This window comes from Lampris incognitus, chromosome 7, assembly GCF_029633865.1.
Source record: "Lampris incognitus isolate fLamInc1 chromosome 7, fLamInc1.hap2, whole genome shotgun sequence".
Taxonomy (NCBI): Eukaryota; Metazoa; Chordata; class Actinopteri; order Lampriformes; family Lampridae; genus Lampris; species Lampris incognitus.
Genome location: NC_079217.1, coordinates 53729796 through 53743768, shown reverse-complemented (window position 1 = coordinate 53743768; position 13973 = coordinate 53729796). Strand labels below are relative to the sequence as shown.

Sequence of the window (13973 nt, the reverse complement as noted above, 5' to 3'; positions counted from 1 at the left end):
AACCCAGCAACACCTGATATGTTACATTCACAAATCTAATATGCACTAATAATTAAAAAAAAAAATTAAAAAAATACTGCTTGAGTTTGAAATTCCTAACAATGTACAGCGATTTTAATTAAAATTACATTCATTTCTGACCATCATTAAATGGATAAATGAGGACATTAGATAGTTTCAGTGGTATAATAGTCATAATGATCTTTAGACACTAAAAAAACAAATTAGAAGCAGGTGCAGAGAGAGAGGTATTGTTAGATATCTATTCTTTCATTTCTATAGCAACTGACCACATACAAGTAAATAGGAAACACGCCACCAGTGGCGTGCTTCTGCCTCTCCAGTGTTTACTACACAACTTAAAGGGTTAACCTTCTTTTAGACCCCTTTCTTATCGTTTTTCTACATGTTGGCAGGTGCAGACAGGCTAAAAAAGAGTGTTTACTTCCTCTTTAAAACCACCATCATAACATCTTCAGTAAAACCAAATACGTATCATCAATTTAGATAATAATCTCTTAAATGAAAGATTAAGCCTACGCTTTTCACATTTCATAACACGGGTGAAACAAACCACATACAATGTTTGATCCTGTGAAGATTTATGACAAATCATGTCTCGATTGAGTTTGAACTCCAAGCAAAACCTAGAAAGTTAAGCGAGTGGTAAAAACCAGCAAGGTCAACACAACAGCGAGGGATGTTACCCACTGTGTTTTAGACGGCATACGAAAACAGTGAACTTTTTACAATCGGGTTGGAAGCAAAATCACTTTACGAACCTTAAATCCTGCAACAGCAGCACTGCCTGTTCAAAGAACCTACGTTTCCAGTGTTTGTTTCAAACTAACACTCAGTTCATTAACAAGATGCAGTGTGTGCATCTTTAAGCCACAACTATCAATCAGCACGTTCTTGGCTACTTGTGGAATGTTAAAAAAGATATACTATATTGCCACTGTTCAAATTTCTTTGTTAACAGTTTTTTAAAATCACAAAATGGTTAAAAAAAAAAAAAGCCAGTGTCTGGGGTGTCCAGGTGGCGTAGCGGTCTATTCCATTGCCTAGCAACACAGGGATCGCTAGATCGAATCCCCGTGTTACCTCCGGCTTGGTCGGGCTTCCCTACAGACACAATTGGCCATGTCTGCGGGAGGGAAGCTGGATGTGGGTATGTGTCCTAGTCGCTGCACTACTGAACAGGCGCCCCGACCAACCAGAGTTGGTCGGGGCGCCTGTTCGGGGGGGGGGGGGGGGGGCTAGCGTGATCCTCCCACATGCTAAGTCTCCCTGGTGAAACTCCTCACTGTCAGGTGTAAAGAAGCGGCCGGTGACTCCACATGTATCGGAGGAGGCATGTGGTAGTCTGCAGCCCTCCCCGGATCGGCAGAGGACATGGAGCAGCGACCGAGACGGCTCGGATGAGTGGGGCAGTTGGCCAGATACAATTGGGGAGGAAAAAAAAGGGGGGGGGGCGAAAAAAGCCAGTGTCAGTAAAGAACAGCTTTTCATTCAACCCAACGTCATTGTGTGACATCTTAACATGTTTAGCAATTATTGCCATTTCTGCTGGTGTTTAATGAAGTGGTGGGATGTGCAGACAAGATCAAAAAACAATAGCCAAAAAAAATCACTTTGTTATTCAATAACACTGCACACAGTGCAATTTTGCCTCTTTTTTTTTAAATTTAAAGTCAGTAAAAAACTCAAATAGAATGTGTCCATGGATAACATGGCCAAAATCCATTCCATATTTGTAGTTGGAAAAAGACCTTTTAGTCTTTTAAGGTGTACTCTGAGGACCTTTTCTTCCCGGTTTCAAAAGCATTATCTGAAAAATGATGCTGCCTCACCTCAAAAAATGCCAATAAAATATCAGCACATGTGTACACTGTTATTGAGCGATGTACTGCAATATCATATCATCACCCACAGCACTCTCCCCAGTCCTCCGCTCACTAGCAGCACCAACTCCCCACCTATCATCTCCCATCCTGCACCACCTAACACAGGTGAGGTGGTACAGGGTTGTAGCTGTCCAGGAAGAGGTGGGATAGCTGTGCCGTTTGTACCAGAGTATCACCACCTCATTAACGCCTCTAAGGGTGAATTATGTTCTGCTATTTGAGATGTGTACAGGACACTAAACAGGGACATAAAAAGTACCATATACATTTAGGATTCAAAATACTAAGGTTTGTGTCACCAGTGCAAAGAACTGCTCCCTGGGTATGGTTTCCATGAAACTACAACAAAACATGGTGGAAGAACAGGGTTTTCCTCCTCTGATGGCAAAAAGTCTGAGAACATGGGGCGTCCGGGTAGCGTAGATTTGTATTCCGTTGCCTACCAACGCGGGGATCTCCAGTTCAAATCCCTGTGTCGCCTCCAGCTTGGTCGGGCATCCCTACAGACACAATTGGCCGTGTCTGCAGGTAGGAAGCCGGATGTGGGTATGTGTCCTGGTCGCTACACTAGCACCTCCTGTGGTCGGGATGCCTGTTTGGGGTGGGGGTGGGGTGGCATGATCCTCCCACACGCTATGTCCCCCTGGCGAAACTCCTCACAGTCTGGTGAAAAGAAGTGGCTGGCGACTCCACATGTATCGGAGGAGCCATGTGGTAGTCTTCAGCCCTTCCCGGATCGGCAGAGGGGGTGGAGCAGCGACCAGGATGGCTCAGAAAAGTGAGGTAATTGGCCAAGTACGATTGGGGAGTGAAAAAAAAAATCTGAGAATATCCCCGTAGAATTGCACACAGTAAAGCAGACATGAGGGGGTCAATTTGGCAGGCTGGTCAAGGTCGTGAGATGAGCGAAAGGATATTTTTTGGCCAGTCACTTGGAATCAGTAATCCTATTTTTAACTATGAAGTCTTTAAGCTTGGTGGGGAAATCAGTCATGACCCCTGTGGCTCCCAGCTCAAAGGCCCTCTGAAAGTCTTCCTCGTCATTGAGCACCCAGACGTAAACCTGAAACCAGTTAAGAGAACGCACATGGTCAGCATACATACAGTAACATACGGGTACAGTGGTGACCGTACCGGGAGTCCTCCACAATGTTTCTGGTCTCTCTATGGTGCTGCAACAATGGTTGCCTATACTGCTGACAGGCTCATTAATTTGATCAAGATGGATAAACGTTCAACTTAAAAAATCCCATATGGCTCATTAATTTGATCTAGATGGATAAACGTTCAACTTAAAAAATCCCATATGGCATATGACTGACCATTAATTCTTGGGGCCTTCTGAAGCCTTACACCAAAACAAAGCCCAGGTCCTATAACACTCCGTCGCAGTATGTCCAATATCAATTAGTAAAATGGGGGCAACTAAGCTATCACAACATGTAATTCACAAGTCAGCTTCATGTAGCAACACAAGCTCCATACGAGGTTTAGTTTGAGCTTAAAACGTGAGGGAATCTCACATCACGTGATATTTTTGCAGACCTTTTGGTCAAAAATGTTGTCGCAAGTTCTCTGATAAGAACATAAATTGTTTCTGTGATAAAACTAAAATGTCATCTTAATGTATCGTAATGGTTTTCTCCCTCAACCCTGCCACGTGATGTGATTTTCATCATTTTTACCTTGCTAAAGCCACACCAACATGTCTTCAGCTCAAAAGAAAAAAAGAAGAAGTAAAAATAGGGGAAAAAAAAGATTTATTTACTCTTTAATGTTGCTTTAATATATAGTGGACTGCCCATTTTTCTCATTCTGCCATTGTGGGGGTTTAGTGGTTAGACCAGCCCGCTGTCACCTGTGATAACTCCCTTTAGCTTTCCCGTCTCTCCCCTGTGCGCTATTCACTGAAGCAGACATGACAAAGACCTTAAAAAATTCGTTTCATAACGTTTCTTCTCCCCGCGGGCAAAACGTAACTACTTCTAGGTATTACAAAACAACTAACTTGTTACATCTTGTGTTTTGGTTCATTACCCTTTAAAAACCTCTTCTCCAACACACCAAAGCATCCGGATGCTGCGGGTGTGGTACCAAATGTGCGGAAGCGTAACATTCACTTGAGGAAAAAATGTTTGCTCTGTTTTTCTGAATTAACGAGATTATTAACTCGGAATTTTTGATGGGAAAAAAAAATCTTGCTTGTTTTTCTCAACTAACGAGATACCTCGAAATCCAGTGAGAAGCTCTCATCTGCATGGTTGCTGCTGCTAATCAGACACTCCGACACCAGTATCTCCCAATGTCTCAAACCAAAACATAACCGGATTAAACCAAACAGATGGGACACGTTTGCTTCCATGCAATCAACTTCTCAAGTAAATGAGAGCTTCTCTTGGGATTTTCAGATATCATTAATTCAGGAAAAACAAGGAAGATTTTTTTTCCCAAGAAAAAGTTCCTCAGAATTCTGAGATAATAACCTCATTAATTCAGAAAAATAGAGCAAGCATTTTTTTCTCAAGTGAATACATTACACTTCCATACAAACGTGACATCAGTATGACCAAAGTAAAGGGATGCGTCAGTATTATAGGGAGGGTAAGGTTAGGTGTCTAAATGAGGTTTTGGCCTACCACTGGTTATTGTTACATTTTACATTAGCATATGGAACTTTGTTTTCTCGATGGTGCCACAGTGGAGAGGGTCAGTAGCATCAAGTTCCAGGGAGTGCACCTGGCAGATGGCCTGACCTCAACCATTCAAACTTTGGCCATCATTAAAAAGGCCCAACAGTGGTTCCATCCCCTCCGGAGACTTAAAAGGGCAAGCCTCCCCATTCCAGCCCTCACCACCTTCTACAAGAGGCACCGTTGAAAGCATTCTAACCTACGGTCTCACTTCCTGGTTCGGTAACTGCAAAGCGACCGAACAACACCAGCTGAACAGGATAGTGAAGACAGCCAGCAAGATCATGTGTGCCCCTCTCCCCTTCCTGTTGGAGATTTACCATTCAACGCTGCGTTCGCAGAGCCTCCAGCATCATTAAGGATCCCCACCAGCCTTCTCACAACCTGTTCTCCCTCCTGCCGTCGGGGAAGAGGTACAGGAGCATTTGTGCTAAATCCAGCAGAATGCTAAATAGCTTCAACCCGCAAGCAGTCAGGATTATTAACAAACTGTGCCCCCCCCCCACAGTCATGCTCATCAACCTACCCTCTAACCCCCCCACCCCCCACCCCCCACCCATCAGTGCTGGTCACTCGTTGACACCGGCTGTCAACATTTAAACTGAAATGGCACTTGAATGGACTGCGTTGCACTTGAATGGACTGTGTTGTGAATTGTTGTTTTGTTCTCTCTGTTTTTATGTTTTTAGTGGTATCGTTTTTAGGGAATTTTTGGATGTGTATTTTTATCCTTTCTGTTGCACTGCTGTGGGCTGGGAGAAACGGCATTTCGTTTTTATTTATGTGTGCAGGTACATGATGAAAATGACAAACTAAATCTGGAATTCTTGAATCTAGTTTGCGGGCTTCTTGGAGGTTAGGAAACAGCAGCCTCACCTGTATTCCTCTGGCAGTTAGATGGTTAAAGAGAGCTTTCCTCATCAGCAGGCTGCAACAAGAAAAAGTAACGTTACTAACAAGGAGCAAAACAAGTTAAAAATGTGTTGATTTATCAAAAGGTGTGTGTGTATGTGGGTGTGTGTGTGTTTTCTTACCTGTCTGCCAGCCAGGCTATGAGTCGTTGGCTCTTGGTTATTCTATTAGGATCCTTCAATCTGTGAGATTACACAGATGATGGTGACTGTTAAAGGTGATTGAAAAATAGTACTTAATATACAAAATAATAATGAATTACAGCGCAAGCCCCAATGCATTTTTTTTTTCATTCTGAGCTTGTGTGGGTGAAAATGCATTAACTCGAACTGCTTGCAAATGAGGCTCTGCAACTTACTAAACTCTCTGTTACTTAAAATCAAAATTCACATTTGACTTGTCTCAAGAGCGCTGGTGATTGATTTAGGATTGAATATTATAATTTCTGTAGCTTGGTTTGTTGTGGTGGGGCTTTCTGTTTTGTGTGCAAAACCAATGTTGCTTTGTGAAGCAAAAAAAAAAAGTCACATACACAACATTTTGTTTCAAACTTTGCAAGTGTAATTTGCTGAAAATATTGTTAGGCTTACACCATGTTCTTAAATAGTTAGGTCTATGCAACAGAAATTATGTCTTATGTTTTGTCGTTTCACATATGCCTTTAATGAACTAGAAAATGTTAAGAATAAAGTATTTAAGTCAGACTTGGTTTTGGAATTTTGCATTACAGTTTGTGTTTTAAATGTTCTTTTGACACTGGGCTATTCTTTAAAACAACACAACTACTGTAGGAGCTTCAACAGGGGTGCGGATGGAAATCAGTTAATCCTTAATGAATGTGACACAAGCTTAACCTGCTTTAGCACCTAGATCCTTGTTAACCACCTGCAAATACTCTCCAGGGAAGTCATGAGCATATTTCTTTGATTTATTTAATCATGCATTTTGAAATACATTTCTAAACGGCAATGAGTCACGATAATTGAACAGAGCTATGGACCCTGCAGAGGGAGCGACCCAGTGAACAACGGCAGGGGGGTACCTTTAGGTCAGGGTGGGAGGTATCGCCCTGAAACCCACTGAGGCAAACATCATTGTGTGGATATTGGACATTTTACAGGCCGGCTGGCAGTTTGAAAATAACCTGAAACCTGATTCTATCATTCAGAGAAATATTATTTTGGAAATAATACACATTTTAACACCTCTGAAATTCATAATAAATTTCAAATGTCCTATAATTCTTTGGCCAACACAGTCCACAGAACAATATGTTTATTACGGCAGGGATTAGGTGCTTTCAGACAGGAACAGGTGGTCTTAAACAACATTTATAATTCTGCCTTTGTACCTGGGCTCAATAAAAAAAGCCAATGAAAACTATTTCATGCAGAGTCAGTCTGAAACCTTATGTGACCCATTTTAAGTTCTTGCCCAGTTTTAAAGACTGCCACCTGGCATGACCTAGTGTTGCTGGCTGCTTCTTTCTGTAACTCAGTCCCTGATCTTCAAACCATTGCTTTCTAATGCTGCATACTTGTATACTAATCTGCAAATTAGCTCTGGTGAGGTGTTGTGTTACCATTTTGTCCCACGCACACATAAGAACTAAGAAGGACTTGTATCTCTGCTGGTGGATGTGGCACACACAGTGGAGCGCATTAGTACTAAGGAAGGCTACACAGAGCAAGATACAGGCTACACCCATTGTACTTTACAAATAAAAATGACACTATCAATCACATAAAAAACTTCACAGCATTTTTTAACCACATAGCTCCGTTTTGTTGCAAAAATGAAGAGAACTGGGGGGGGGGGGGCTATTTTTTGGTCCCCAGAGGTGGTGTAGTAACATCTCAAATTTGAAAGCTTTGCAAAGATGGCAACATTGGAATTATTTTTCTCGATGGATGCTCGGCAATCTAGGTGTATTAATACCAGGAAAGTTGAATCAGTTCATCTAGACACCAAGTTAGTGTGGTGTCTAACTAACTTGGTGTACAGATGAACTGATTTAACTTTTCTGGGCTTGGGGTTATTTAGTTTAAAAGCTCCTGCATATGCACATACATCCCCTGCGTGTACATACTTAACACATCTTCATACAAATAAGATACATGTCAAAATCTATTATTGTATGTAAATTCCAATAGTAGAGTATCTTCACTTCCAACCTTTACATAGATAAAAAGAACAAATCCTTAAGGACAGCTGTGCAAACAAGCGCGAAACCGTCCAGACCCACAGTGCACCTGTGCTGTGCGAGTCAGTTCAAGCCGTCTCCACCGCAGATTGAGGAGCGACTGACTTCGAAAAAGCACTGCTGCCCTACTCAAAGGTGGCTGACAAGACATGTGGGTCAGGTGAATCGGCCGTACTAAATTGTCCCTAGGTATGAATGTGTGTGTGTGTGTGTGTGTGTGTGTGTGTGTGTGTGTGTGTGTGTGTGTGTGTGTGTGTGTGTGTGTGTGTGTGTGTGAGATGGCATGGCGGCCTGTCCCGAAAGAGCTACTGATAGGTTTGTAAGCATGCTTACCCTGGGCATATTGGTAGTGGGCTGAGGGAACAAGTTCAACGCCCGTGGTGGATAATGCCACAATGCATTCGAATCGTCACTAGAGAAAGCAGAGAGAGAGAGAGAATGCTTGCACCTGCGGGTGGCGCCAAAAAGCTAAGACAAAATTAATGACTGCTGCTGCACTGGAACCAAAGATGACGACTCTTTTAATGAAGACAAACAAACGGTTTATATTAGCACTTTTATTTTAATATTTCACAGTGTTATTTTTTATTTTTTCATTGGGTAAGCACTGCTTACCTTGCTTATATGGACCGCACGTCCCTGGAGGACATAGTTTTCAGTTATGAGATAACAGACTGTAAATGACTGCATATTAGAGTAGCATCTTGTTGGCGATGCCTAGGAATATACTTTTAATGGTCGGGGGTAGTTCCTTAGCCATAGACCTAAATGGCTATCAGAATGGACAGTGGCCTGTTGGCAAATGAGGGCCCTCTCCATCTGGGCTTATTTAGGGTCACAATGAAGACCCAACATATGGAAGTTAATTCTTCAGTTATGATTTTGTTTTATTTGTTTCTATTTCTTATGTTTAACATGTTCAATCTTTGTGTTCTTACTATGTTCTTGCCCATCCAAGGGCTTTTTTTTGCTGCTGTTCTCTGTAGCCTCTGGGGTGTTGCCTTATATATACACTCACTGGCCACTTTATTAGGTACACGAGACTCATCAGACCTGGTCTGATGAGACTCGATTCCTGCTGCGACATTCGGATGGTAGGGTCAGAATTTGGCGTCAACAACATGAAAGCATGGATCCATCCTGTCTTGTATCAACGGTTCAGGCTGGTGGTGGTGGTGTAATGGTGTGGGGGATATTTTCTTGGCACACTTTGGGCACCTTAGTACCAACTGAGCATCGTGTCAACGCCACAGCCTACCTGAGTATTGCTGCTGACCATGTCCATCCCTTTATGACCACAGTGTTCCCATCTTCTGATGGCTACTTCCATCAGGATAACGCGCCATGTCATAAAGCTCGAATCATCTCAGACTGGTTTCTTGAACATGACAATGAGTTCACTGTACTCAAATGGCCTCCACAGTCACCAGATCTCAATCCAATAGAGCACCTTTGGGATGTGGTGGACCGGGAGATTCACATCATGGATGTGCAGCCGACAAATCTGCAGCAACTGCGTGATGCTATCATGTCAATATGGACCAAACTCTCTGAGGAATGTTTCCAGTACCTTGCTGAATCTATGCCACGAAGGATTAAGGCAGTTCTGAAGGCAAAAGGGGGTCCAACCCGGTACTAGCAAGGTGTACCTAATAAAGTGGCCAGTGAGTGTATATGTATATATAAAACACAAATATTGATTGTAAACATTAAGTTTACAATCAATATTTGTGTTGACATTTTTATTGGATGCTAAATGAAAGCAGTTAAGGTTGTAACTTAACGTAAATGGTTTACTCAATCCAATCAAAAGAAGCAAGATATTATCCAAATTGAAAAGAAATAAAGTCGAAGTCGCTTATTTGCAAGAAAAACACCTTACAGACATGGAGAATGCTAAATTAAAAAGAATGGGCTTTAAATACCAGTTTTCTTCATCATATTTGGCTGGACATAGGAGGGGAGTGGCGATACTAATCCCAAGCAAAATTATGTTTTGAACTCATATCTGAAAAGAAAGATATGGGGAGGGGTATGTTTTGATAAGAGGAAAATTGGATGGATCATTGATAACTTTACTAAACGTTTATGCTCCTCCTAATTCTGAATGGAAATTTTTTAGACAATTGTTTGAATTGATAACAGCCTTGATGTTTCTTGCCTGCTTAGCAACATTGAAAGTCTAAGGTCGGACATTTCTACCATGAAACAAGTGATGTTGGTGTCCGTATGGTAACAGCGGATATTAATCAATGCTTATGCGTGATTGAGCAACCTGGTCTGGGCAGAGGGAGTACGCCCTGCGAGGAGGCTCTGAGCTGGGGTGTGGAGACTGTGGTGCGGGCACCTGGAGCCTTGGGCCTGATTTAAGCAGAGGAGGTGCATTCACTTCCCAGGTCAGCGAGGAGGCCCAGGGCCATGGTGTGGAGAGTATGACGCCGGCGCCTGGAGCCCTGGACCTGGATGCAAGCACAGCGGAGGGAAGCTCGGGCACGGAGCAGAGCAGTGACGCGGCGGTGTCACCTGTGTGGAGCCGTGTTGTAAAGGGGGGCTCCTGTCAAAAACATGGCACTGGAAATGTTGTTATACAGTCCAAAACCCGCCTGAATCCTCCCAGAGAGAAGAAGACAAGCGGCATTGTTGGAACATGCACTGGGGGGGAAATATGAGTCATAAAGACTAAGCTGGTGAGTGTTTTCGCCCCAAAATTTTCGCCTGACTAAATACCTGAAAGACAAACTTTGCCGCGATGTAACATGTCAAAAGCTAGACACTGCTCAAAGTCGGTTCAGGTCCTTTAAAATATCCGCTGAGTGCAGTGATGTGAGAGAAATGTATGAACCTCAGCTTTGGCCAGAAGGTATTTTTGTGCAGCGTTTCTATGAGGCACGCAAACCCAGGACTATTGCAGGGCCAGCGGATGTAAAAACACTTATTGCTGCAAGGAATTTGCGTGTGCCTGAGGCTGAGGCATCTGATGCAATGTAGATATAGTTTGTGATTCATGAGAGTTGTGTCATATAACTTGCATGGCTTGCGCTCTGGTCAGAGTGCAGGGGACAAAGTGCAAGATATTGTTATAGACAAGCTCCAGGAGAACGCTGATATCTTGTGTGGACAAGAGACTTTATTAGCTAAACAAGATTTAGAAAAGCTTAATTCTGTTAGTAATGATTTCAACAGGGCAGGGGAGTCCACAACAGACCTAAACAGCGGGATAGTGTGTGGCAGAATACCTGGGGGAGTGGCCATTCTCTGGCACAAGAAATATGATCCACTGATCAGTGTGATTAGATTAGAGGTGGACTGGTGCATAGTAATCAAAGTTGTACATAATGAGAGTGTCTTTATAATTTTAAATGTTTACACTCCCTATGAATGTTACCAAAATGAGGATGAATACCTGAATAGGCTCGCTTTTATTAGTGTATTTATTAAAGAAAGTGCATATATGTGTATGTTTGTTGTGGGAGACATGAATGCTGATATTGCGGATAATAATTCCTTATTTGGTCAACACCTAATCCAATTTTGTCAAGATTACAAGTTGGTTGTTTTTAGTAAAGTGCTGCTGCCAGTAGATAGCTACACATATATCAGTGAAGCATGGCATAAAACATCCTGGCTGGATCACTGTATATGTACAGCCAATGCTCATGAATGTTTAGAAAAACTGGAGCTCTTGTATGGTCTGGCCACAACAGATCACATACCTGTGTGTATGATATTAAATGTGGAGAGTCTACCTGAGTTGACCAGTTATGATAACCGTGAACAAAGTGGGAAAGTAGATTGGTCTAGGCCTATATAGAAGATGACTTAAAGCAGGGGTCGGGAACCTTTTTGACTGGGAGAGCCATAAAAGCCAAATATTTCTAAATATATTTCATTGAGAGCCATATAGTATTTTCAACGTATAATAAATTAAATATGTCTTACTTTTAATGCGACTTCTGGTGCTGCATGGTTTTGCTGATGGCCTTGTAGTCTGGTTCATACGTGGTGAGGTTGAGCTTCATGCCGGCGTTGAGGCTTCCATCAGTTAAACGTGAGCGTAGTTGGTCTTAATGTTCCTCATATGCGAGAAAGACTGTTCACATGCATATGTAGAGCCAAACATGGTCAATACGGCAATACTCACACGCTGCATTGTGTGGTATGTCACAGGAAGCTCGTTCCAAGTTTTAAGAATCAGCTGGTCTTCAGGTTGAAGATTTTTAATTTCTGTCCACTTGTGTTCCCTCGCCAGCTCTGCTCGCTGTCGCACAAGACTTTCCAACTCTCCATTAAGTGACTTGAACTTACTCATCCACATGTCTGATGCCTTCAGGTCAGCAACTTCCAGCTCAAAGTCTCCGATAGAGACCCCGGGGATGCATGTCAGGTCGATTTTGTCCACTGCACACTCATGTGGATGAGTGATGAACTTGAAAAGACCAGTGCGCGCACGAAATTCTCCAAAACGTGCTTTGAATGACTGCAGGAGATTGAACGTAAAGCCAGCTAGCTGCTGGAGATCCAGATGTTGAGTGGAGTCACTTGCTAAGCATGCATCTCTAAATTGTTGCAGTCTTTCAAAGTGCAGAAGACGACCTGTTTCAATGTCCCTGAGAAAGACTTCCAGCTTGCTTTCAAATGCAAACACTGCTTGTTGAAGGGATGAGATTGTATTTCCAATACCTTGCATTTTCACATTGAGCTGGTTCAGATGGCCAGTTATGTCCACGAGATAGTGAAACTGCAGGAGCCAGTCAGTGTTGTCTAGCTCAGGATGCTTGACGCCTTTCATTTCAAGAAAAGTCCGGATTTCACTCAGGCAAGCTGCAAAACGGCTGAGCACCTTCCCCCTTGACAACCAACGCACGTTGCTGTGTAAAAGCAGACCGGGATAATGATTCCCAACTTCTTCTAACAGAGCTTTAAACTGGCGATCATTTAAAGCTCGGGCAACAATAAAGTTGACCACTCGAATGACCAGAGACATCACCTCGCCAAGCTCCTGGCCACACGTCTGAGCGCAAAGCGCCTCCTGGTGCAGGATGCAATGAAAACTTAGGATGGCTCTCTTTTCATGTTCACGGAGAAGCGCTACAAATCCTTTGTTCTTCCCCAACATACAGGGTGCACCATCAGTACAGACAGAAATAAGTTTATCCATCGGTAGTTTTTTTTCTTTAGCAAACTCCATGAAAGACATGAATAAATCCTCTCCTCTTGTTGTCCCTTTCATTGGCAAAACAGCCAAGCTTTCCTCACGCAGTGTGTCACCTGCAGCATACCTGGCAATGATACTGCACTGAGATAGATGGCTAACGTCTGTTGACTCATCTAACGCGAGAGAAAAGTATGTCCCGGCGTTTATGTCCTTAATTTGTGTTTCCTCGACTTGATTTGCCATCATGATGCTACGATCGTGCACAGTTCTTGCTGACAGGGGCATGTCTTTTATTCGTTTGATTAGCTTGTCTTTATTTGGGAAGTCATCAAACAGTTCATTGGCCACATCAAGCATGAATGTTTTGGCATACTCGCCATCTGTGAATGACTTTCCATTCCTTACTATTGCCAAAGCCCCCGCAAAGCTAGCGGAATTCCCGTCACCTTGCTTGGTCCACACACGTAGTTGCTGCTGACTCGTCTGCACTCTCCGCTGTAGCTCCTCGCATGCCCTTTTCCTGCTGTCCCCCGCTGGATATTTCGATGCAAATGAAGCATGGTGCGTATCGAAGTGCCGCTTTATATTTGACTGTTTCATCGATGCAATTTTATCATTGCATATTAGACATACCGCAGATCCTGCTCTCTCCACAAATGCAAATTCCTCTGTCCACGCAGCCTGGAATGCACGGTAATCATCGTCTTTTTTTCTTTTCGCCATCTTTTCCGTTACAAGGGTTGAAGCGGATAAACTAGTTGGCTATCTGATAAAATTGATTTCTTCACCTTTACAATGACCCGGACATGCTCGCGAGCCATTGGTTCCCGACCCGACCCACGGGTGACCCGTGAAATTTATCTTCAAAACTAATTTCTGTTTACTTTAAAATGACACAGTATTATTAAGAAATATCACAAGTATTTTAAAATCAGTTCCAAACTGATTTTTTTGAAAAAAAAATAATTTTCAACTCAAAATTGTCTGGGAGCCATATGCCGTCACCGGAAGAGCCATATATGGCTCGCGAGCCATAGGTTCCCGACCGCTGACTTAAAGCATTATAATTCACTGACTGATAAGAGCCTAAGTAATATGGACATACC

General features: G+C 42.8%; 1 protein-coding gene across 1 annotated transcript in view; it reads right to left on the bottom strand.

Annotated features, from left to right (window-relative positions):
• Positions 1 to 2559: 2559 nt before the first annotated feature.
• Positions 2560 to 13973, bottom strand: part of gdpd1 (glycerophosphodiester phosphodiesterase domain containing 1) — a 30164-nt gene continuing 18750 nt past the window's right edge. The window contains exons 9-11 of the mRNA XM_056284032.1: positions 5632 to 5691; positions 5474 to 5525; positions 2560 to 2970 (exon numbers count right to left, since the gene is read on the bottom strand). Of these exons, the coding sequence (XP_056140007.1) occupies positions 2836 to 2970; positions 5474 to 5525; positions 5632 to 5691 (247 nt within the window). The 3' untranslated portion in view covers positions 2560 to 2835. The remainder of the gene's footprint in view (positions 2971 to 5473; positions 5526 to 5631; positions 5692 to 13973) is intronic.